General features: G+C 34.7%; 1 protein-coding gene and 1 non-coding gene across 2 annotated transcripts; one reads left to right on the top strand and one right to left on the bottom strand.

Annotated features, from left to right (window-relative positions):
• Positions 1–15,584: 15,584 nt before the first annotated feature.
• Positions 15,585–15,681, bottom strand: LOC148208100 (small nucleolar RNA Z221/R21b). Its single transcript, XR_015789104.1, has one exon. It is a non-coding gene; the product is annotated as a small nucleolar RNA Z221/R21b (small nucleolar RNA).
• A 1,396-nt stretch (positions 15,682–17,077) lies between these two features.
• Positions 17,078–19,077, top strand: LOC111021698 (uncharacterized). Its single transcript, XM_022298735.2, has 3 exons — positions 17,078–17,254; positions 17,331–17,664; positions 18,781–19,077. Exons 1-3 carry the CDS (start codon positions 17,112–17,114, stop codon positions 18,844–18,846), a joined length of 543 nt encoding a protein of 180 aa, XP_022154427.1. The 5' UTR covers positions 17,078–17,111; the 3' UTR covers positions 18,847–19,077.
• The last annotated feature ends 7,632 nt before the right edge of the window (positions 19,078–26,709 follow it).

Raw genomic sequence — 26,709 nt, 5'->3', positions numbered from 1 at the left:
CTTAAATACGCACTCAACGTAACAGTAAGAACGAGGAGGAAGAAGAGGGTTTTTACTAGGATGGCGATATAGTTAAAAAAAAAACCCTTTATTTAAAAAAAATACAAAATCTTTATTTAAAACAAAATCCAAATGAAACCTCTTTTTATTTTCTTATAAATCCTTTAAATAAAATCTAACTTTTTAATTTATAAATAAAATTTTATCCTAACAGAGATAATTAAAAACTAACTAAAATAATAATAATAGTGAAAATAATAATAATAATAGTAAATCAAATCGAGTCGGACCAAATAAGTTGTCTACAGTTATCTATGGAGTCAAAGAAGAATCTTCCACTACTTAGTAAATCCAATTCAAAATTTGTACATCAAAATTAAATGGGTTTAGGAATAATCAAAATTCGATTTTGTAATTTTTATTTCAAAATTTGATTTTAATCGTCAATTTAAAATTGGATTCTAAAATCTTATTTTAAATTTTTGTTCACATGAGGAGAAATTTGATCCATGAACTTAATTTGTATTGATATTTTAATCTTGATCGGCGGACCTGTGACGTGTTCTTTATTTATAGGATATTTCATGGGCTTTATTTAGATTTGGGATCATAAGATGGACATTTGCTAACTTAAATCTTTTGCTAATCTGAGATTTATTGAATTTTTAATATCTTTTAATTTAATTTAAAGACATTTGTCAAATTATAATTAGTCTCAATTTAATGACATGTCAATTATTATGTGGCAATTTGTGATCTGCTGAGATTTATTAGTCAAGCATTTGTCCTTGACACTCTTTTAAAATCAAATTTCTGATAAACCATAAATATTTCTTATTATTTTTCTCTTTTTTCTTTATTATATTTAATAAAAATTAAGTTGAATCAACTACGGTGTCTACAATATCTTTACAATGTGGCATGCAGAGCACTCAACCTAAATTAATTGCAGTTAAAGCTTCATCTAAAAAAACCAATGCATTTTCATTTCAAATTATCGGTTTTCTCTCCTTGCCGTTAAGAATGAGTATTTTCGAAAGAGTTAGAGCAAAAAGTGGAGAGGAGGAAGGGTGGCTAGCGGCCTGCTCCCCTCCCCTTCTTCTACTCTATGTTAAGGGTGTATGTTTTCTTTCAATCCTGATTTTTTTAGAGGTGGTCCTTTCTGATTTGTTCCATTTCTTTCGTGTTTTTTTCTCAATAAGTAACATTGATTAAAATATAACAGGGACCTCTCTTGCTGTTGTGAAGGGTTTTTCTAGGGAGGATTCTTCTTCCCCACTGGTTTCTGTGATGGTAGACGATGGTTAGGTGTCGAGGATCTCCTCGTTGGATGTTGATAGTGTTGGTTAATAACTCATCATCTAAGTGTTTTGAAGAGTTATCATGCATAGAATTAGATAGGACACTTGCCCGCGTTCTCTTGGGATGACTTTTCATCTTCATTGCATCAAGGTCCAGAGAACTTCCATGGTATAACGGCAAGGAATACGAAGCAAAAGGTGGGCGACGGTGGAGGTGCGGCAGCTATCGGCTCGAACACCATTTTGGAATCTGGGGAAGATATTAGTCTTAATTGTATTGAAATCTGTGACCAATGTGATTTGAGGAATTTTCCTAATGCTTCCTTACCGTCATGGTGGAGAATAAGACAACTTTGAAGGCAATTATTTCCCCCCTAATTGTGAATAGAATGTCATATAATTGACAAGATTAATGAGGAGTCTCTCTCAACCTCATTGAATGAGGTTGACGATGTTGTGACTTTGGAGAATGTGTGTTTAGTAGACTAAAATTTATTCATATTCCTAATTTATAGGCAATTTCAGACAATTGTTTTAGTTATGTATTGTGATGGTGATGTATGGTCACCATTCTTCTGATGTAACCCTTAGTGGACTTGTTTCTTTTTAATACAACGTTTCTTTGTATAAAAAAATAGATACGCACAGTATTCTACATTTCACTTTGTTTAATAGATATGGCTGGAAGGGTTAAAAAAAACGAGCATGTATAGATCTTGTTGAGGAGGAAGAAAGGTTGGAAAATTGACATAGATAACCTAAAAAAGTTTGTTGTTTGCTCAACTGACCTCAATTAAAAAATTTGACTCAACTGACCCAATTTAATATTTTGAATAGAATATTGAAGGATTAAATTACTATTTTAGCCTCAATCTGGAATGCAAGTGAAGTCGCAAACGAATTAACACGAAAAGAAATTAATGGGCAAGTTCAACCGTGGTTATTGTTAGTTTGACCTTGGTTAGTAGAAGAGTAACACGAATTTTTTGCTTCACCACGGCCGTGAACTATAGGATCTCGGCCGTGGTGTTCATGAAAGACAACTAATGGGCTAGGTTGGACCGTGGTTAAAATGAATGCTTGACCACGGCCGTGAAAAATAGTACCACGGTCGTGGTGTTCATGAAAGACAACTAATAGGCTAGGTTGAACCGTGTTTAAATTGTTTGCTTGACCACGGCCATAAAAAAGAGTACCACGGTCGTTAATTTAATGACCATTATACCCCTCAATTCAAATTCAAACTGTTCGCATCTCTCATTCCATCTTCTTTTCTGTTCTTCCGTTTTCGTTTTCATTTTCGCCCATTCGATTTACGCTCCCTCAATTTCCTCTGTTTCACTCTTTACTAGTCAATATCGTGCTCTGAATCGCTTCCCATATCCGAAACTTCGAGGTTAGAACATTTTATTTCGTATTTGCGTCCCTTTTATGGCAAGAAAATAAGTTTTTGTTTACTTATATTTGCGATTTTTTTCGTTATTCGTCAATTCATTCCTTCCATGGCAGCCTATTTAGTATTTTCGGTACTTGTAGGGCTCGAAATCGGCGTTTTTGTTTATGATTTGCATTTGTGGTTGAAATTTTGATTTAGGGCTTCAGGGTTTCTGTTTTCGGTTGTGTTTGTGTGGGTTTGTGTGGGTTGATGTTTTCTGCTGTGTTTGTTATCGTTGTGTGGGTTTTCTACAAGGAAGGTTTAAGGGTTTAGAAATTTGTGTTGAACCACGGCCGTTAACGCAACAGTGGTTTTTGAACGATGCATTGGTTTTGGGCAAATTAATGGGCGCGTTAACGGCCGTGGTTCAACGCAAATTTCATGGTCGTGGTTTTTGGTCGTGGTTAAAATGATTGCTTGACCACGGCCATGAAAAAGAGTACCACGACATTGGTTCTGTCCAAATTCACGGTCGTACCACGGCCATGGTCGTGACCTTGAAATTTGACAGAATCAACATCTAGCCCACCCATGACACCACCTTCCTACATCGTACCAGCCTCGTTCCACTTGCCACCATAGATCACAAATAGTCGACGCATCCTGCATGGAGAATAATAATAGCACACAAGTAATAAGTAATCAAAGTCACCACGACCATGTTAGTTTCAAGACACGACCATAATATAAAGCACAAACACGAGTGGAGGCACATAATCGAACATTAGAGGACCACGGCCGAGGGAACATACAACCATGGCCCTTAATCGAACATTAGAGGACCACGACCACGGGAACATGTGGCCATGAAACAGATGATAAGCACCACAGTCGAGGGAATTTGCAACCACGGCCATGAATCAAACAATAAAGGACCACGGCGAAGGAACATGCTACCACGACCATTAATCAGACGATAAACACCACGGCCGAGGGAATTTGCAACCACGGCTATGAATCAAACAATAAAGGACCACGGCGAAGGAACATGCTAACACGATAAACACCACGACCGAGGGAATTTGCAACCACGGCCATGAATCAAACAATTAGGAACCACGGCCGATGTAACATGTTACCACGGCCATTAATCACACAACCACGACCGTGGTCCTACCTAAACACCCCGGTCACGAATCGACAAAATGGACCATGGTCGTGAGCCGATCAAGGTTATCTGTATGCAATCGACCTAAAACCACGGCCATTAATCATAAAACCATTGACCACGGCCATTAAACGAATAAACACGGCCATGAATCATTGACTTACGTAACTTCTTTTACCCACAAAAATACTGATAAGAATTTAGAAATTCCATCTACTCCAACTAAATACATCATATTTTAGACGAATCGAAAACAATATTATGAACCAATAAAAAACTAACCTCGTTCAAGGTGTCAGAGATGAAAAATTGACTTCCTTTAATGGATTCAAGATGTGAAAAATGTTGGAAAATGTATAGAAGTTCTTCAAAACCACGTGAAAGATGTGCTTCTGGACAATACAGACTGAAACATACTTTTATTCTCTGCAATCGGTGAGAATTTGTGGGTATATAATAAATGATAGTACAAAAATTTGGTGGTGAATTATTAAGTTGGTGGTACTTTAATAAATGTGGCCATGAATCAAGTGGAACTCATCCATGGTTTTAATTACACCAGCCTACGTGATTCCGTGTCAGATTTGTTGTAGTTCAATTCATTTCAGTGTATATTCGTAATTACAGACTCTCTGAAATGTCAGAAAAGTTAAAATTGGGTCAATTGAGTCAATTTTTATAATTTAAGTCATTTAAGCAAAATAGAAATTTTTTCAGGTCAAAGTTGACTCAAAATGTCTTAGGGTTTACAAAAGTGACCTAATATTTGAAAACATGTTCTTCTCCTCCAAAAGAAAATTTTCATAAAAATGAAAGAATGCACCATTACAGTTATGCCCCTAATTTTACATATAATCGTTGAATTCATCACTTCTTTTTCTACCATCCCTTTCCAATTACTCTCGTTTTCATTGTTTGGTCGTTTGCTTTTGATTTCTTGAGTTTTTGTTTTTTATTTCGTTCGTTTGCTAGCGATTTTGGTCGTTTCACTCACCTTTTTGTTTTTGTGTCATTGGAAAAAACATGGAAGACTGGTGAAGATTCATCATTAAGAAAAAAAAATGCAAGAGAGATTCACAAGGTTGATTGTTTTTATTTGGACTCATTTTTGAATCTAGTTCGAGACTGCATAATCTCAGTAAGGATTCATGAAGTTTGAGTCAAGTTTATTTATTTATTTATTTTGGATTCGTTGAAATTAAATGAGCATAAATATTTGAGGAGACCTGAGAATATTTGTTATTAATAAAAAGCTTATAGCCGCTTTTTTTCATAATAGATGCCTCTCTCGTCAAAATGTCAAATCCAAGTGCTTTAGTATTTGAGTTACTAATAAGAGTCCTCCGAATAGCTTCAATGTCCTCTGATAAAAGTCAGATTAAGCTTTTTCTCATCACAGCCACCTCTTGGATTGATAAGCTCCTTCACCATAAGACCTTTAAAAGGGGGAAGGGGTAATAGGTTTGAACGTAGATTCTCGAGGTATCTAGCCATCAATGAAAGCTCTCATAGTACTACCATCGGGTGAGGTTTAAGTTTATAGTGTATATATATAGTTGTTATATATTTAAATAAAAAGAGGTGATTACGATTTGTGAAGGAGATGTGGGTTTTCAGTTCCTTATGAAAATTCAAGCAAGTTTTGCCCGAAAAATAAAGCAAACTCGTGAACATTTCTCGAGTTTTGGCCTCTGCCTTATTTCTTGGGCATGATTTCACCTAAGATATAATCCAAAGGCCAAAAAATGAGAGCCCAAAACTCGGGCAAGGCCTTTGCCTTATTTCCCAAGCACGATGTCGTTCGGGAATTATTGGAAATGTTAAAAAAAATGTTTTACAAAGTGGTTGTCCCACGTGGATGGATTTAGAAGTTGGAAAGGTGCTTATATTGTACTAGTAAAAAGTTTTTGGGATAGGTCTAAAACCTTTCCACACACGCGCACCACAGCCATCTATCCAATCGAACATAAGTTCAGTTAAACTTGTGCTTATGCAAAAAAAATAAGAAACACCTTTTATTTTTTTTGGTAAAAATTATTTAATTGCATTTATTAAATTAAATTGCCGTTTTTATTTAATTTAAACGTTTCCAAATATTTTGTTATTTAAACGAAAACATTTTTGAATTCTTGCCTATACAAAGAAAGAGTTTTTTCAAACGGAAGACACACAATTTCTCCCATTTTCGTTCTTCCCTCTCCTCACTTTCTCTAATCAATCTCATTTGAGAATTTTCCAAAAGTTTGTAATATATATATTATTGGTTAATCTAACCTAAATATTTCCTGGGCATGGTGGTTTCAGCGTTATTTGTCTCCCTTTACACTTGATTATGAGTCTTAATGAATAATTTATCTTTTTAAAAATAGTTAGCATAATGGTTTAATATGATTAAATCTCGATGAACTACTACTCAAACTATTGGATAGTTAACTATTTGGTTTAGTTGCGGGGTGGAGATTCGAACTCACAATGTTTTAATTGAAAATATGAGTTTTGCTTAGGATGACCGAGAGTCTATATATAAAATTTATATTAGAGATAAACTTGAAATATGATATTTATGTGGTTTTTACAGTGTTGAAACCGTGTGTAAGTTTGGTAAACTTTACCTAAAGGGTATTTCATTGTAACAATGTATAAATAACCCAAAAGAAAAAGCTATGTACTCTGAACTTGAAAACACTTACCTGATTAGTGAAAGATTTGCTGTCCTTTACAGTGGATGTAGGTCCTTATGTGACTGAACCACTTAAATCTCTGTGCATATCTCTTTTTTCCCTTCTTCTTCATTGTTTTTCTGCTTGTTTTTGGGTCAGAGTTGTCTTGCCCTAGAAAGGAATTTTGTTCAGCCTTTTCTCTTCTCCTCGTTCGGTACTAACAAAAGTGGTATTAGAGCCAGCAGTGAGAAGAAAGACGCCTGCAAGATTCAAGAAACAGAGCATGGCGGTTGCACGATTCGAAATTGAAAAATTCGATGGAAAGGCTGACTTTGAGTTGTGGAAGGCCAAAATCAAAGCTGTTCTTGGACAGCAAAAAGCTTCAAAAGCAATTCTAGATCCTAAAGAGTTACCCCAGTCGATCACAGCAGAAGAAAAAGAGACGATGGAAGAAATCGCCTATGAAACTATCATTTTGAATCTAGCTGACAATGTCCTAAGGCAAGTAGTTGATCTAAAGACTGCATATGAGATTTGGACAAAATTAGATACAATTTTCTTAACAAAGGATTTGCCAAACAAAGCATATCTGAGAGAAAGGTTCTTTTCATATAAAATGGACAGCTCGAAATCTCTAAGTGAAAATCTTGATGAATTAAAAAAATGACTTCTGAATTCAAGAACTTAGGAGACAAAATTGGTGATGAAAACGGGGCCTTTTTCCTTCTAAACTCTTTACCATAAGCCTATAAAGATGTAAAAACAACTCTTAAATATGGAAGAGCATCTCTTACAACAGATGCTATTATTTCAACCATCAAAACTAAAGAACTAGAGTTGTTGGCAACAAAAAGGGAGAGTACTAATGTTGAAGGTCACTTTGTAAAAGGGAAGTTTAAGAATAGTTAAAAAGATGAGAGACTTCAACCAGATGATAATGAAAAGCCCAAGATAAGGTGTAGTTACTGTCACAAGATAGGACACCTCAAGAAAGATTGCTTCCTTCTAAAAAAGAAGCAAAATTGGAAGAATAAAAAGTCAAAACAAGCAGAAGCATCAGTGGGAGAAACGGCTTGTACTTACTCTGATGTCTTAACAGCCACAGAACACAGTGCCTGTACCGAAAGCTCTCGGGACAATCAAGAATGGGTGCTAGACTCTGGCTGCTCATATCACATGACTCCATCGAAAGAATGGTTCCAGACCTACAAAAGATGGGATGTTGGATCAGTGTATATGGGAAACAATAACATTTGTGAGGTTGTAGACATTGGATCGGTTGTCTTAAAAATGAAGGATGGAACATCAAAATTATTACAAAATGTTAGACATGTTCCTAATCTCAAGAGAAACCTAATCTCTCTTGGAATGCTAGATGCAATAGGCTGCACCTATAATGGCCAAGAAGGAACTCTAGAAGTTAAAAAGGACTCTAAGATTGTTCTTGTGGGAGAGAAAAACAATGGCATTTATGTGGTGAAAGACATTGCTTTATCAGGTTCAGCACTTGTGACAACTACAAAGAAACTATCTCAAGGAGACTTGTGGCACAAGCGGTTGTCTCACATTAGCACAAAAGGACTACAAGAACTTGAAAAACAAGGAGTTCTACCTCAAGGTCTACACAAAGATGTCAGTTTCTGTGAACAATGCATTTTTGGTAAATCCAAGAGACAGAGCTTCCAAAAATCAGAACATACAACTAAAGGCATCTTAGACTACATACATTCTGACCTATGGGGACCGGCACAAACACACTCTCTGTGTCATTCGAGGTACTTTTTAACCTTCATAGATGATTTTTCAAGGAAATCTTGGATTTATTTTCTAAAAACTAAGAATCAAGCACTTGAAAAATTTAAAGAACGGAGGAAGATGGTAGAGAATCAAACCAATAGATCAGTAAAATACTTAAGAACTGATAATGGGTTAGAATTTTGTGGAGAAGAATTTAACTCCTACTGCAAGGAGGCTAGAATAATCCGACATAAGATTGTGAGGCACACTCCCCAACAGAATGGAGTGGCAGAGAGACTAAACCGTACAATTATAGAGCGAGTGAGGTGCCTCTTAACTGTGCAAACCTCCCTGAAAATTTATGGGCAGAAGTTGCCTCTTATGCAGTGTATACAGTGAATAGATGTCCTCATACAGCAATAATTTCCTCACACCCGAAGAAAAATGGACCAAACATCCTCCTAAACTAATAAACCTAAAGGTGTTTGGTTGTGTTAGGTATGCTCACGTAAACCAGGAAAATTGAAACCACGAGCTATTAAGTGCATGTTTGTAGGCTTTATAGAAGGTGTTAAAGGTTTCAGATTTTGGCAACCTACAGAAAACAAATGTATAAATAGCAGGGATGTGGTGTTTCGTGAAGAGGAAATGTTCATGTTGCAGCAGCCCACAAATGAAAATAGTGATAATGAGAGTACGAGTACTACAGTTGAGGTGGAGCTACCTATTTTGGTACCAAACCAAAACACTATAGAAGAAATGCCTCAAGAGGTTGAGGTAGAAGGAGCTGAAAACCTAGAAGACCTACCTCAGCAATCAGAAGACCTTTCTGGTTACTCTCTAGCTCGGGATAGGCAGAGGAGACAAATTGTACCTCCAAAAAGATATGATGACACTAATTTGGTTGCTGCTGCTTTGAGTGTGGCTCACTCACTCAATGATAATGAACCAACAAGCTTTAAAGAAGCTATCTCTGGACTTAATGCCCAAGAATGGATAAGTGCAATGAATGAAGAAATGTCATCTCTAGAGGTGAACAAGACATGGACAGTAGTACCTTTACCAAAAGGAGAAAAAGCTATATCCTCAAAATGGATATACAAATTTAAGGAAGGAATACCAGGAGTCCAAAAATCGAGGTTTAAAGCTAGATTTGTTGCTAAAGGATTCTCACAAAGAGAAGGAATTGACTATTCGGAAGTCTTTTCACCTGTTGTGAAGCACACTTTAATTAGAATGCTTCTTACAATAGTAACTCAAGAAGACTTAGAATTAAACCAACTTGATGTAAAGACAGCATTCCTCCATGGTTATCTAAAAGAAACAATTTTCTTAAAGTAGCCTGAAGGCTATATCGAGAAAGGCAAGGAAGATCAGGTATGTTTACTAAATAAGTCTCTATATGGTCTTAAACAGTCCCCTAGATGTTGGAACCAACGATTTGATGAATTTGTGGTCAACAGTGGCTTTAAAAGAAGCTCTTATGACAGTTGCTTCTACATCAAACTCACTACTAAGCTAGACAAAATTTATCTACTATTATATGTAGATGATATGCTTCTAGCTGGAAAGAGAAAGGAAGACCTTGATGAAGTGAAGGAGTTATTAAAAACCGAGTTTGAGATGAAGGATCTTGGATAAGCTAGAAGGATACTAGGGATGGATATCTCTAGAAACTTACAAAAAGGAGAATTACATCTTAATCAAGCTCCCTACTGTAATAGAATTATCTCAAAGTTTAAAATAACAGAAGCCAAATCGGTTAAAATCCCTCTTGCTCAACACTTTAAACTCTCGAATGCAGACTCTGCCACAGTAGAAGATAATGATCATATCAGTTATATGGAGGTCATTCCATATTCTAGTGCAGTAGGTAGCATCATGTATCTAATGATCTGCACCAGACTTGACATAGCTTATGCTACAAGCATGATAAGTCGTTTTATGTCAAACCCCGGCAAAAGACATTGGGAGGCTGTAAAATGGGTCCTCCGATATCTAAAAGGCTCTAACTCTACCGGCCTAACATTCAAAGGGAGTAAAAGAAACTAGGACAAACTCCAAGGCTATGTAGATGTCGATTACGCTGGGGACATAGATCAAAGAAAATCTATGACTGGATATTTATTCCTTATCGGGGAAAATGTTGTGAGCTGGAAGTCTACACTTCAACCTGTGGTGGCCCTATCAACTACAGAATCAGAATTTATTGCCCTAGCAGAGGCAGTAAAAAAAGCCCTATGGCTAAAGGGGTTGCTAAAAGACTTTGGGTATGAACAACAAGAAGTCACAATATATTGTGACAATCAGAGCACAATCTATCTCTCCAAAAACCAGCAATTTCACAACAGAACCAAGCATATCGATGTAAAATTTCACTTTATAAGAGAACAAATTGAGAAAGGACAAATCAAGGTGGAGAAAATTCATACCTCTGACAATACAGCAGGCATGCTAACAAAACCAGTAGCTCAAGCCAAATTTGTTCACTGCTTGTAGCTGAGCCAAATTTGTTCACTGCTTGTAGCTGGCGGGAGTTTTCGCACCAGAAAAATGAAAATCAAAATCAAGGGCATATCAGTCACTTACAGAACGTTTCAAAGGTGGAGATTTGTGGTTTTTACAGTGTTGAAACCGTGTGTAAGTTGGGTAAACTTTACCTAAAGGGTATTTCATTGTAACAGTATATAAATAACCCAAAAGAAAAAGCTATGTACTCTGAACTTGAACACTTACCTGATTAGTGAAAAATTTGCTGCCCTTTACAGTGGATGTAGGTCCTTATGTGACTGAACCACTTAAATCTCTGTGCATATCTCTTCTTTCCCTTCTTCTTCATTGTTTTTCTGCTTGCTTTTGGGTCAGAGTTGTCTTGGCCTAGAAAGGAATTTCGTTCAGCCTTTTCTCTTCTCCTTGTTTGGTCCTAACAATTTAGGTAGATGATTTATGATGAATGTTGACAGAAAGAAAGTATTCAAGAACATAAGTAAAGTTACATTGAAGATGAGTCAAGAGATGAAGAAGACAATGAGAAGATTTGAAAATTGTTATTTTGTGTTATCAAATATAGAGTTTAGCTGGGAGGCTATCTAAAATCTTATCTAAAATCTTGTCATTACTTTGTTTTTACCAATTGGATTGATTCATAATAGAATTTTAGTTTCGTGCTTTCTTTCATGTTTTGTTAGTAGCTTTCTCAAACTTTTGCAATTTCATGTTTCTTTAAATTGCATGTCAAGAACATTCAAATGAGATCGACCATCCTATCTTGTGAAGTATTCCGACTTTTAAACCAAAATACTTGTTCCTCGACAATCCATGTCGAATCCCCCATTCATAAAAACCCTAGAGTACTGTCTATTTTATATATAATATGTAGTAAAAAAGTAAATTTGTTCAGGAGTGTTTTGTTTGTCACAGAAAAACAATGACAAATAAAACACTGATTCAAACACTTAGCAAATATATGTGATCATTACCTATTTTTAATGATCACAAATCTCTGAGTTCAACTTGGAGATGGAGGATTCTTCTTTCTTTCCTCTTCGGTGAAAGAGGGCAAAAAAAATGTGCGTGGGAGAAAGAATTTAGAAAGGAGAGAAGATTTCGTCCACCAAGCGGGACAGAGTGCGACCCCTAAGCAATTGGAGGTTCTCGCTAATCTCTTGGGGGTCCATATCATCTTCAAACTTTTCCTCTTTCATTAGCATAGCTAAATTGGAATAGGATGACTCAGCGTCAGGAAAAGTAAGCCCCCCCTAGCCTTGATTGAATTAGGCTTCGCAGGATTCTTTATAGATGAGTTGTAGTCGATTCGCCCCTTATGTTATGGCTCGTCTCGCGCTTAGTCACTCGCGGGATTCGGATAGGGGGGCAGCAAGTCTTTTCTGAAAAAACTCGCAGTTCTACCCCTATATATATATATATTATTTTTTAGATACTAACTCTTTGGTTGGATCGGACAGGGACTTCTATAAAGATCTTTCCACTCATTCATCATACTCAAAGTCGAAGTCACGGCCGGCATGGGGGGCTCGGAAAAATAACGAGAATCACAAATATTTTACCTCTGAACAAATTCTTTTTTTCTTACTACATATTATATATAAAACGGACAGTACTCAAGGGAGCATAAGGATGTTGTATACTCCTTTAATACAACCTTAGGGTCGTAGGACTTCATATATCCAAAAGGTTCATAATTTCAATTCACTAGTATTTTCATACCAAGTTAGTATCATATAGTATTAATTTCTCCAAAATGAAAATAAATTTAAAAAAAAAATCTTAATTGAACAAGAAAGCCAATGTAATTCAATTTTAAATTATCGAGATAGATTACAAAATTTCAAAATTTAAAATACATGATCAAATGAAATTCTGGATAAAATACGTGGGATAAATGTAAAGAATAAAGATTAAAAATCTATTAGTTTTATTAATACAAGTTTGGCAATATTTTTTCCACCGCATTAGGGCAGCTAAGAGGAGAAAAAGCTCCATAACAAAAATTCTTTCCCTCCTCTCCTGGATTGGCACCCGATTTCACGACAACAAAGCATTGATATTGAAAAGCCCTTCGCTGAGGAGGAGATTTGGAGAGCCGTCAAAATATGGGGTCTAACAAGTCTTCAGGACCGGATGGTTGAGAGTGTTCCAAGATTTTTTTAGGACCGGAGTCATGAATGCAAGCCTAAATGAGACGTATGCTTACCTCATTATCCCCCTTCCTTTTCATTATGGTGGTGGATGTGTTTAGTAGATTAACGTCCAAGGCAGCCAGCTCCAATCTCATTAAAGGGTTTGACCTCGGCAACAATTCTTTGGAGATTGCAATTTGTCAATATCCCCATCCCTACCAAGTGGTGTTTTCACAACCAACTCCCTCACCAAGTACCTATCTTCCCACTTATCGAGTTCTCCTCCCATTTGGAAGGATCCCTATCCAAAAAAGGTAAAATTTTTCCTGTGGAAATGCAGCCACCAAGCTATAAGCTCCAAAGAAGACAGTCTTACAAATCTATTTCTCCACATTGCTGGATTCATTGTAAACAAGCTTCAGAAGCACAACACCACCTATTTATCACTTGTTCATTCCCATTGAGATTCTGGAATTTTCTGTTAAAAACATTTGGATGGTATCCCTTCCCTTTTGGAAGCCATTACATGCTACAAAACACCAAAATCAGGTCGGAATGCTTCCTCAACACAGCATAAATCATGCTTCAATCTCATTTTTTCTATCACCATTTCACCAAGATACTGTATATTATATGTAACAATATCTTTATAATAAAGAAATTCTATAATATGAAGAATTTGTATTAAAAATTTTCAAATATGGACCAAAATTATCCATTTTTAAAAGTATAAACAAACATTTGAAAATATACTAACTAAAATAAATCAAAATTGAAAAACATGCAACAATGGAAGCTAAAAATATAAATTAAAATATTATTTTAACAATTTTTTCAAGAAAAGATGGTTGGATTTAATAATTATATTTAGTTAAGAGTCAGTAATTTTATATATATTGAATGATATTCCCTAATGAATTGTGCATATATATTTACTTCACTCTCACCAATTGAAATGTGATCTACTGCATTAATTAAGAAACGTGAAAAACTGTGAGAGAGAAAAGTAAAAAAGAAGAAATACATAAAAACTCTCAGAGAGATGTTGTAAGACTTTTGAAATTCTCCAGACTTAAATAGATGACAAAATTTTTCGATATTCTAACATTTTAAATGCAAAAATTGAGTTAATTTGAGTTTTGGATTTAATAACTGAAGTAATTTTTTTTTTAGACAATATTAATCTTGGCGTTTTTGATAATGTAAATAGAGGCAAAAGAAAAACATGCTAGAATAAAAATTGCGAGATTAAATAGTTAATCTTTTATTAAAAATATATTTATTTTGATTGATTGGGTAATAATAATTTTGAACTTCATAAGATTAGAATAAAAAAAACCTGACTATGAAAAGTTTTGTTTGTTTCTAAAAATTAATAAAAAGACTTAAAATTGGAATTTAATTATAATTAGAACTTTAATAGTTATAACTTTTTTTAACTTCTACAACTAGATAAAAATCCTCTTTTTGCATTTCTCAAAAAAAAAAATCCCCTTTTTGCCTTTTTTTTCCTACAAAAATTTGGTCTCTCTTCCTTACTCAATTTTCTTTTTCCTTAAATTAAAAACACTTACCAATTTCTCATGCAAATATTTTGGAGTTACCTTAGGATTGAAAATATATATTTAATTAGTTTAACTTTTTACTATTTTTTATTTAAAAGTATGTATGATTACAATTTTTTTCAGAAAATTGATTATACTTCTTTTATGAAATACCTACAATATTTCTAGCATATATATTTTTTAAAGTTCAGATAATTTTAAGCTTAGTTTTGAAAATAAAAATATATTTTTATCGTTTTTTTTTAATTCCACAATTTCTTATCTCACTTACCATGAATTTTCTATCGTTATTTTATTTATAATTCTAGTAGATTCCATCATTCTCTCTCATTCTTCTTTTTATTATTTTAAATTTTTATCAAATTAATTACTTCAACTTTATATATGTTCCTATTTTGGCACATTTCGATCATCATCAAAGATTAATTTTATAAAAATGCAGGCAGAAGGAAACGTAGACCAATAAAACTCCATTTTGAGATGTTTGCATCTCTTTCAAGAACTCCCAGCATCTTAGTCAGAGCAACACCCCAAACCTCTAATTTTTTGTATCCCCTATTTTCTCCCAAGATCTGCGATGTGTTTAATTCACAATATCCAAGAAAAAATCCTTGATTTTGCTACATTTCTGAACTAAATCTGGTTTTCAATTAATTCTATGTTAACAGTGCATCAAAAGCTTTCAACAGAACAATCGCACGGAAAAGAAAAGGCACCCAGAAAATCTTTTGAGATGAGATGATGTTCACAACAAGACATGCACAGATCGAAGAAAATTTGGAGAGGGATGATGAACAAGGAACCATCAGAAACACCAATTTCAGCTTTCAGCTAAGTTAATTCGGCAAAATCTGAATCTTAAAGGTCGTGAGTTCAAATCCCACGGTTTAAAAATAAATAAATAAATAAATAAGAGAAGGAACCATCAGAGACCAAAATTGATCCCCAGAAGCTTAGAGCTGTACGGTCCGCATCATGGTTGCGACTTCCTAAGAAGACGCCCATCATTTGGTTCCTTAATTTCATCTCAAAACCATTCAAATTCAAGATCAAACGCTGTTCGATTCAAGAACAAGAAAACTTTGGAAATAAAATCGAGAGAAAAATAAAGTATAGAGGATTAATCGTAGAAAAGAAGAAGCTCAGATTAATGGGTTGAGAGAAACTTATCAGCACAGATTGATTTGAAAATCATCAGAGTGGTGCATGACAATCTCAGATCCTCATCCCCGCCGCAACTTTTCTTGTGATTCTAGTTGAAAAATGAAATAAATGAACAAAAAAATACAAATACAAAACAGAAGAAATTTCGAAGAAACAAGAAGGGAAGGTGATGCCGAGCGATACGATTGATGAAGGTTACGGCTCCGATGGTTGTTGTTATATAGGCGTCAGAAGGAGAAACCCTAATTTTGTTAGCCTATTTTACTATTTTACGCCGATAGTTATTTGTAAATTACGTTACTGCCATGGGATAGGGGCTCGTGAGTAAGCAAGTATATTTAAAAAGAATAGATTAAAATCCTACTTCATTAGTCTTTGTATCCTCGAAATGTTCTTTTTTTCCATATATTTTTAACTTTATTCTGGTATTTTTAAAAGATTTATTTTAATCTATGTGATTTTAAAAAGATCCTTTTAGTCCGTTGGTTTTATTTTTAATCTCATTTTCTTTCACAATTTTTATACAATATTACTATCATATATTTCTTAAAAGGTAAACATCATTTTATACTAAATAGTTTTTGTTGAATTTAAAATTTGTGTTTGTTGAGGGTAAAGTTGAGTAGGACACGCATCAGCAACTACGAGGCATAAGACCACATACAGTTTACCCGTCGTACATTGTGGTGGTAGGAGAGCACGCCTCCACTCCTACTATATGGGAAACACGTAAAGCATTGCGATCAGACAGCTACACGCGACAAGTTTCAGGCTTGCAGGCTAATCTTGCTAACTGCCGGCCCGGGGGGGCATACACTCCACGTCGCTGTACAGCTCGACGCACCTCTGCCATCCCAATTGTTGTTCTTCTATCCAAGCCTATAAGAAGGAAGGACTCTCACATTTGTGAAGTAAGTGAAAAACCTATCACTAAAATCGAATTTCTAACTTGAGCGTCGAAGTGTATTAGACGGGACACCATACCAACGTCGAGTTTTCTAGTTGCAGGTTCATTTGATCCTTGACGAAGCTACTTGTTCGAGGGACACATGTACATCTCCAAAATTTGCAAAAAATGAAAATCTAAAATGATCCATTTTAAAAAATACATGGACAACAACAAACATCTCGAGGACTAAAATGAACCAAAACTATTATAAGTATACAATGAAAATAGTGTTGAAAATTTACTAAAGAGCTTCAGTTACATGTAAAATTTTGCAAAAAAACAAACTAAAATTATCACTTTTTGTCGATTTAAGTTTAATTCGGTGGGTTAAGGTATATGTATCCAACTATTAGGGGGAGTACTCACGTATTAAAAAAATTAATATTATCACTGTTTAAAACGAAAATGAACATTTTTTTAGAGTATAAAAATTAAAATCAACTGAATAAAACTAAAAATAATATTTTAACAAAATAAAATAATAATAAAAGTAGATGGATATATAGTATTTATGGTATCCAATCGAACAGAGTAAGAAAAACGAAACCGAGGATGAAGATGAAGCTGAAGCTGAAGGCCATAGAAGCAACTCGAGAGAGCTTCGCAGAATACGGCCAAGTCGTGGAGGCCATGGACGATGGCGTCAATTTCGGACCCCTAGACGCGCAGTTGGACCTCAGCAATGGAACCCCTAGGTAAACAAATCTCCAAATCCTTCTTCATCGCTTCTCAATTCGCTTCTAGGGTTTTGAATCGGAACCTCACGAACAGGTTCTACATTCTCCACATCGAGAATCGCCCTTTCAATTTCTCTAAGATTACGCATCACGCAAAAGTGACGCAGTGCCTTGGATCGGTGGATAGGCAATCTTGGTATCTTGGAGTTGCCAAGCCATCGATTGTTGCTGATGGTGATGATGCTAACGAGAGATCTGTAAGATCGGGTTGTGGCCATTTGTTTGTGCCTCCCTCTGTTGATGAGATCCGAGTGTTTAGAATTTCAGGGGCTAAGTTTGTTAAGCTCCACAAAGGGACATGGCATGCTGGTCCTCTGTTTCGGGAAACCGCCAGAGATTTCTACAACTTGGAGTTGAGTAACACAAATGTGAGTTCTTCCCCCTCTCTCTTTATTTTCTGCTTGATGATCAATTGGAAGAAATTGGTTGGATTGGATTCTGATTATTGAAACTTCATCAGTTGGATTGGTTAAGAGCTAATTCTATTAGGTCCGGTATTTTTTGTTTCTGTTTCCTCTTTTTTAACCAAGAAAAATAATAGGATTGTATGGCTCCAAAGTTAAAAGAAAAATAGGATTGTATGGCTCCAACACCCGTAAATTCAACTATTTATGTTTTTGGAACAAATAGGAAATAGGAACAGAAATTTGTGTTCGTTGTTTCCAAAATTTTTATAAGAATATTTCTAGAAAAAAATAGAAAGAAAGAAAATAAATAGTTGTGAAATACTTAGTTTCTTAGTAAAATTGATGAAAACAAAAAAAGGGGCCCTTAATTACTTTCCTAGAGAACTTTTGGTCGACCCACAAATATTAGACTTTTCTTAGAAGTTAAATGAGAGATTTAGTAAGGCTTTTTAAAGGATTAAGTGGAAACACTAGAGTCATGTATAAAGTTTCTGTTTTTAGTTTTCTCACAAAGTATTTTTGATATGTTTTTAACTTTTTAAGATATTATGTTTGAATTCTTAGCTAAATTACAAAGCCTCCTAAAAGTTAGGGATAGAATAAGTGTTTTGAAGTCTTAAAAACTTTGAAATCTTAGCAATTCAACCATTTTAGTTTGATTACTGTTGTTCTGTTTGATTCAAGATCATTTTATTTTAAGCGACTGAAAGCATCTCTGTTTTGATACAATTTCACAGCAAATTGCAGGCGGTGGTGGCAAAGAAATTGTACTTTTAGATATCATTTGTAGTTTCACTTAATAGAAATAATGTATCTCAACCAAATGTAGTAGGGTCAGGCGGTTGATCCGTGTATAATTGATGTGCGCGTAAGTTGGCCCGGACACACAGATATAGAAAAAAAAAAGATTAAAGAAAGAAATGAAGTATCTCAATCTTTTATATGAATTCTACAATATTTGGAATATAAGATTTTACATTTTTGTTCTTTTTCCTATTTTAAATGAAATCTATTCTGATTTAATTCCTCCAGAGACATTCATGACTGAAATGTAATAACTTCTGTTTCTCCTTGTAGGAGGTTGATCAAACCACTTACAACTTTGAGAAGGAAAATGAGGCATTCTTCGAGGTTGAGGATTAGATCCATTGTTCTCACCGAGATTGTTTCCTCAATGGAGACTGAAGATTGTAAGTGGAGTTGTGAAAATGTTGAAATTATGTTGTATAATTAGACTCAAAGAGACGAAAGATGGTAATGACGTTTTTGGGAGTTTTTTTTTTTTGTAAGTTGAGTGATTATTCAACCTTACTTTGATGTCAAATACTTTAGTGAAAAGTGGTTAGTGACAAATTATCTTAATGTTTTATTTTATATTCTTAAAGTTCATTTAGGTCAAAATACACGACATGTGCTTCCTTACAAAGTAGTATTCCAACCTACAGTGACAGCACCAACAAATTCAAAAATATATATATAATATCAACTAAGTTCCAACAATAATTTTAACAAAATAAATGAGGTGATGATGATTCGTACACGAATTTATAATAGTTCGATCAACATGATTTATTTACATATGTTGTGATGATCCATCTAGGAGAACAAAAATCCTTTCACCTTCACTAAACACAAGATTAGTGACAATAAAATGGAGTAGTGACAATAAAATGGAATAGAAGTTGTAGCTCACTCTCTCAAGTTTTTTGGCTCTCACACACAAAGGAAGAAGAAAGAAAAAAAGAACTTCCTCTCTCACTTAAGTACAAGATCGTGGCCTGCTCCTGCAGTAATAGGAGCAAGTAAAATGTTAGGTAACCTTTTGCTTACTAAAAAAATTACTACCAGCCCTCATCCAATTTTTCAGCTCATGACTTTGGGCAGAGCTGAACTAGCTTCCAATTTCTTCTTTCATAGTTTGCTCCCATTTATTGTTGTTCTTCCATCTTACAGCTTCAGTGTAGGCGGATGACCCAAGTTCTGCAAGCTCATTAGTAATTGCTAGTGTATAGGCAACAAGGTTTGTTTAACCATATTTTTGTTGGCAGTCTGATGGTCCTTCTCACCCTATCTTTAATGAAGTTATAATCACTCCGACCAATTTGCACAGTCCATGTGCTTTTGATTCCTAATCACTACCATAATCCCCATCAATCTATTCAGTACTAACTTCTGGTAAGTACTTGTTGATGTGCTTGGTATGTTGTTAAGAATGACTTGCCTTTGGATTGGAGTGGGCCCTACCTCAATCTCAAATGTATCTAAGCCTTGAGATGATTCCTCTATTGATGTCTTCGATTGTGAGTATGGCATATTCCATTCATCAAATTTAACGTCTCTACTTATTATACATTTTCCTCTATTCAGTTCCAAGCACTAGAGTTTCTAGCCATTTACTCCTTCTGGATAGTCTATAAAGATACACTTTAAGGCTCTTGGATCAAGTTTTACCTTGATTTATGTGAGCATATGCAATATATCAGAAAGCTCTCAAGTGAGAAATGTCTGGTTTTACTCCACTCCACACTTTCTCAAGCATTTTAAATTCAATAGTTGGTGAAGGTGTTCTATTTATCAAATAACACGCTATGGTTGTTGCTTCCCCCCAAAATGACTTGGGCAAGTTTGATTCAGATAACAAATACCTTACCTTTTCTAAAATGGTCCAATTCATGCGTTCAGCAAGACCATTTATTGTGAAGCGTAATCAACCATTAGGTGTCTAGCAATACCATGTTTTGAACAAAAGTTCATTAAACTCTTGATTCATAAACTCAAGCCCTCTATCAGTCCTAATTTTCTTCACTTTCTTCCCAGTCTGATTTTGAAGTAAAGTAAGCCAATCTCTAAACTTTGACACAGTCTCACCTTTATGCTTCAAGAAATAAAATCATACTTTTTTGCTATAATCATCCATCCACAATGGATAGAAAGTACTTGGCTCCTCGAGTACTCACATTTGCTGGCTCCCACAAGTCTGCATGAATATAATCAAGCTTTTCTTTTGTGAAATGTATTCCTTTTGTGAATTTTATCCTATTAAACTTGCCAAAAAATGCAACGTTCACAAATAGGAAGATCACCCGCTTGCTTCAAGTTTAGAATCCCTTAATTATTCAATTCTTTCGTGTCTTTCTCACTAACATGCCCCAAACAAGTGAGAGATTTCCAGACACCACCTGACTACTCAAACATAATGCCCAGTTTTTAGCTTTCCCTTTATCTTCAACACTGAGCCTTAATATATTTTCATCTCATCATTTACTATTTTGATGGTATAGCCAAGCTTATCTAAAGTTCCAAGAGAGATAAGAGGTTTCCTTTTAAGTCAAAGACATATCTCACTGTTTGATGAGAAATTCAAATAGAAAACTTGTATTAATGAACTTGTGTTGTAATTATGCATGTAGTTTACAATCTCTAATGTATAATCCTCTGATTAATTCTCTCGGATGTAAACTTTAATTCAAGGGCTTGCGAGCTTGTTCTCGAATCAATGAGATCGATGCCTTCGACTTTTTTGCATGTTGAAGGAACTTCGAGGTCTTCGGCTGTTGAGAAAAATGATATCACTGTTGAGAAAATGAAAGTGATAAAAATAATGCGGAAGCAATAGTAAGATTATCAATATTTGATGAACAATGAGGAAATATGAAATAAAATGTGAGAGAGTAGAAACCAGTAGATGAGACATCAAATTCAAATTGAAGTGATTCAAAAATGTGAATAAACAAATGAAATAGTACAAATGTTGGTGATACAAACTTCTCATAGAATTCACCCTTAAATAGGTGTACAAAACACATAACTTACCAACATTAAAATGGAGAAACTTACCATTCATAAAAATGAAACTTAAAGATAAAAAACTAAAAATTAAATCTAATAATTAAAAGAAAGAAACTTAAAGAAATAAAAATATGAAATTAAATTTGAGTTACAAGAAAAAAACTCATAACTCAACACTCCTCCTTGAGATTTTTCTTTGTCACACCCAACTTTTGGCGTAGAAACATAAATTGTCTGTGTGGTAAAGCTTTTGTGAGAATGTTGGCAAGTCGTTCTTCAGAACTACAAAAAATGAGCTTGACTTCGCCTTATTTCTCTACTTCCCTCAATAAATGAAATTTGAATTTAATGTGCTTAGTTCTATCATGCTGTACAAGATTTGAGGCAATAGCAATAGCAGACTTATTATCACAAAATAACGTGGTAGGTTCCTCTGGTTTAAATCCCAAATCATCAAGCAATTTGTGAAGCCATATTGCTTGATTTGCAGCTGATGCAGCTGAAATATATTCAGCTTCAGCAGTAGATTGAGCCACCACTTCTTGTTTTCTTGAGTTCCAAGAGACTCCGGTGCCAAGAGAAGAAACATAGCCAGAAGTACTTTTAGAGTCATCAACACAACTAGCCCAATCACCATCAGCATATTCAATCAATTTCAAATCACCTGTACACTCAAACTAGATTCCAAAATCAAGAGTACCTTTTAAGTATCTAAGGACCCTTTTAGCAAGACCAAAATGAACTTCACTAGGTGAATTCATATATCTTGAGGGCAAACTTATAACAAACATTAAGTGGGGCTTGGATGTCATCAAATACAAGAGACTTCCTACTAACCTTCTGTAGTTTGTAGGATTAGAAAGCTTCTCACCATCATTTTTCGAGACTTTCAAATTTATTGCTAAAGGAGTAGAAACAACTTTACATGTTTCCATCTTAAATTTCTTCAAAATTCCTTGAGCATACTTTCTCTAGGCAATAAAAATACCCTTGTTTTCTTGATGGATTTCCATACCAAGAAAATATATTAATGTATGTAACCGAGATCTGACATCTCAAACATCTTTTCCATCTCAACTTTAAAATCTTGAAGCATTTGATAATCATTTCCAGTTACTAGCATATCATCAACATAAAGAGAAATAATTAGTTGATTCGAATTTTCACCAACCTTAACATAGAAAGTGGTTTCACTCAAACTCCTCCTGAAACCTTGAAAGATCAAATATGAATCAATTTTACTGTACCATGCTCGAGGTGCTTGCTTTAGGCCGTAGAGAGCTTTTCTCAGACGATATACTTTCTCCTCCTCAAGGTCACCATTCAAGAAAGCTGATTTTACATTGAGATGGAATATTTTCCACCCCAATTGTGCAGCTAAAGCAATAATCAGCCGTATAGTGTCATGTCGTGCAATTGGAGCAAATGTATCTTCGTAGTCAACTCCAGGTTGTTGTGTATACCCTTTTACCACTAACCTTGCTTTGTATTTGTTGATTGAACCATCAGAATTATACTTCACCCTGAACACCCACTTCACACCTAAAGTGTTCTTACCTCGTGGTTGGTCTACAAGCTCTCATGTATTATTTTTATTGATCATCTCCAATTGAGCTTTCATAGCAGAAATCCATTCGGTAGATTGTGAAGCTTCATGATAGCTATTTGGTTTAACAATAACAAAATTACAACTTTCATATACATCAGCTAGTGATCTTACCTTGTAATTTGAACCATCACCAGTTGCATTAACAAGATCATCATCATTCGAAGGAAGATCTTGGTGATGGGATGTGAATCCCGGAGTGGAAGTGGATCTTTGTTCATCAATTTTTGAGAAACAAAATCAAAGATTGAAAGATGAAAATACATGGGAAATATTTTTTTTTTTTTTTTACTTTTGAAGAACACTTCTTGAATGGATTAAACCAACAAACACAACCAATAGACCTTCTGTGCTATCCTCTGGGTACCGAGAACTCGCTTGTGGGAGCGTTTCTTTGGAACGAGAGAGAGAATTGAGAGAGATTGAGATGAAGAGAAAATGCTTGATGGATTTGAGTTCTGTTCTTGACTTAGCAGTTTTTTGCAAAAAACAGTCTTCCCACGTCATTTAACTCCTCACTCCCCAGCATTTTTGCAGGGGAGTTATATATATTAATTATAATATTATTTATTAATATTATTAACAAATAATAATAATTAATATATATATATAATTAATCATATTAATTAATAAATAACAAATGATTATTAATCTAATTAACAATTAATATATACATATATAAATCAAATAAATAATTAACACTTAATTATTTATTACAAAAATAGAATAATATTTTATAGCATTTCTCTCATATAACCTAAAGTTGTAATATACATCTTATGCACATTATTTTTAACCTGTAGTTTTAATATGGATCATATTCATATTAATTTTATTTGAATTTGAATCTCATTCAAATAATTTCTCTCATAGTATATAGTTTCAATTAGAATTAACTATATATTATAATGTATCACTATACATATAATCCCCTGAGCAATTTGATCATTTCAAATTTTCCAGAAACTTGATTCTCGTTCACTGTAGAATATTTTCATGTCCATGAATATACAACCATTAATGACAAGTCAATCCTTCACGAATGTTCGTAACTCAAGTTGGGTCAAATTACCGTTTTATCCCTAAGTTACATCTTACTCCTTAAATACCACTGCTCCTCTAATGAACAACCCGGTTATGGTCCGACCAATAACCAGAAGTTCCTCTCAGGCCAGTGAGAGGGTGAGGCCCCTTGTTCAAGTCCCGAAGTCAATATTTAAGAGAACACTCATCTACTCCCTTAAAGTCGGGGATGAGTGAATTCCATCTTGTGAAATTATATTCTCAGCTTTCCACTCGATCCCGTCCCCAAAATGGTAGGAATATTAAGTCGGCAACTCGGGCCACTCTCATCCATACAGATCAAAGGACAAGCTCTCACAAGTAGGAGTCCAAAACTCACTCAGGATTGAGTACGAGTTGTCTGGTCATCCTATGAAATAGCAATCTGTTAGTCAACGGTGTTACATCTAAAGATTGACTATTTCGCAGTCCGGTCTTATACAAACTCATTGTATAAGATACCCTCACTCACATGTCTCTACACGAACGACCTGCATCGAGTCGTCTGTAATATTTACAGAGTGGACCGTATCCATAGTGTTGCCAGGATAAGGTACCCAGTTTTATCCATATACTATAGACCGTTTAGGTTATTCACGGAACGTTTTCCGCTTGTATATAAGGGGTATCAAATATATACCTAGTATATCAGGGGTGTATCAAATATATACCGTTTAGATATACTGTCCCGGTTACATGATAATAACCTTGGATGTTTAGTTTATTGGATTTTGACAATGCAATGCTATGAATTCAACAACAAATTGATTGAATAAAACTTTATTGAATATACATTTGTTTTTACAGAAATACAAACTACGAGTTTAGGGCAACACACCCAACACTTGGTTATCTTGATCATTAGAGTCAATTGAATCAAAATAAGATTCAATTTATTCTAAATTTTCAAAATTGGTGGGTGAGTCTCTGACAATTTTCTGCTCCTTAAAATCCCAATAAGAATCTTCATCTACAATGACATCATGACTCAAGATAACCTCTTCAGTGTTCAAATAAAAAAGTCTATACCCTTTTGAATCAGAGGCATAGCCAATGAATACTTCTTTAATTGCCTTCTCATCAAGTTTAGATCTCTTAATAGAAGGAACAAAAGAGTAACATACAGATTCAAAAATCTTCAAGTTTTTAACAAAAGGTTTTCTTCCTGACCAAGCTTCATAAGGAGTCTTGCCCTTAACTACCCTTGTAGGAAGTCTATTGAGCAAGTAAATAATAGTACATACAGCTTCAACCCAAAATTTCTTTGGCAATTTCTTCCTAAAGAGTAAATATCTTGCCATCTCCATCACGATTCTGTTCTTCCTTTCTGAAACACCATTTTGCTGTGGCGTATAGGTAATGGACAGTTGGTGTTGGATTCCCAAGTCTTCACAAAACTTGTCAAATTGCTTGGAAGTATATTCCTTCCCATTATCTGTTCTCAAAGTTTTGAGCTTGCAACCACTTTGAGTTTCAACGAGATTCACAAACTTCTTGAAAATTTCAAAAACTTGAGTTCTCTCGATCAAAAAATACACCCAAGTCATCCTGGAAAAATCATCAATAAAGAGAATAAAATATTTATTATTCCCAATATATGCTTTGCGCATGGGACCGCAAACATCGCTATGCACCAATTCGAGATTTTCTGTGGCTCTAAATCTTCCACCTGTTGGAAAAGGTAGTCTGTGCATCTTCCCTTCTTGGCAACTTTCACAAATCTGATCAAATGAGACAAAGTTGGTAAAATCATCAACCATGTTAGAAGAATGCAAAATTTGCAAAGCTTTGTTGTTGTAGTGCCCAAAGCGATGGTTCCATTTTTTGCTTTCTTCCACTTTGACATTTAGAGCATGATGACATAGTGAGTCACCATTCAAAAAGAAAGCATTGCCAATCATTTTGATCCTTGCAATCTCTACTCCATGATGGTCATAAATAGCGCAATCTTGATCTTTAAAAACCACAGAAATATTGTTATGCAACAATTGAGCAATACTAAGCAAGTTTTGAGATAATCTTTGAACATATAAAACATTTGATATTATCTTTTCACCTTGCTTAGTTTGCATGACAACAGTTCCTTTACCTTCAGCTAGTACCATTTCACCATGTCCAAGAACCACCTTAGACCGTATAGATCTGTCAATTTGGCTAAAAAAATTGATATCTTTAGCCATATGGGTAGTGCATTTGCTGTCAATTAGCCATAAGGTTGACTCGTTGTTACTTGTATGAGAAGCCATAAACAACAAATTTGTTTCTTGATTGTTGTCTGCATAATTTGCTTGTTGCTGGGGATTTTGGGCTTGGTTTTGTTTGGCATAACAAAACTTCTATGTATGACCATCCTTGTTACAATAGTCACAATGGAAGACTTGTTTGTTTTTGTACCAATAATCTTTCTCAGTATGGTTGGTCTTTTTACAAAAATGACAAGGAGGAAATTTACCATTCTTTGACACTCCTTCTTTTCCCTTGCTCCCCCGATCTTTGGTTGATTTTTTATCATCTTGTGCAGCATGTTTCTTGCCTTTGAACTTGACATT

The sequence above is a fragment of the Momordica charantia genome (assembly GCF_013281855.1).
Source record: "Momordica charantia cultivar OHB3-1 chromosome 11 unlocalized genomic scaffold, Mcharantia_2.0 BLBB01000011.1, whole genome shotgun sequence".
NCBI lineage: Eukaryota > Viridiplantae > Streptophyta > Magnoliopsida > Cucurbitales > Cucurbitaceae > Momordica > Momordica charantia.
The sequence above is the reverse complement of the archived record's forward strand: the minus strand, read 5'-3'. Positions and strand labels throughout refer to the sequence as shown.

What these genes read in the sequence shown, in the direction of transcription:
- LOC111021698 (XM_022298735.2), top strand. Translation starts at nt 17,112, where the DNA reads ATGAAGATGAAGCTGAAGCTGAAGGCCATAGAAGCAACTCGAGAGAGC. An exon ending in CTCAGCAATGGAACCCCTAG is followed by an intron (nt 17,255 to 17,330) that starts GTAAACAAATCT and finishes CCTCACGAACAG; the next exon opens with GTTCTACATTCTCCACATCG. An exon ending in TGGAGTTGAGTAACACAAAT is followed by an intron (nt 17,665 to 18,780) that starts GTGAGTTCTTCC and finishes TTCTCCTTGTAG; the next exon opens with GAGGTTGATCAAACCACTTA.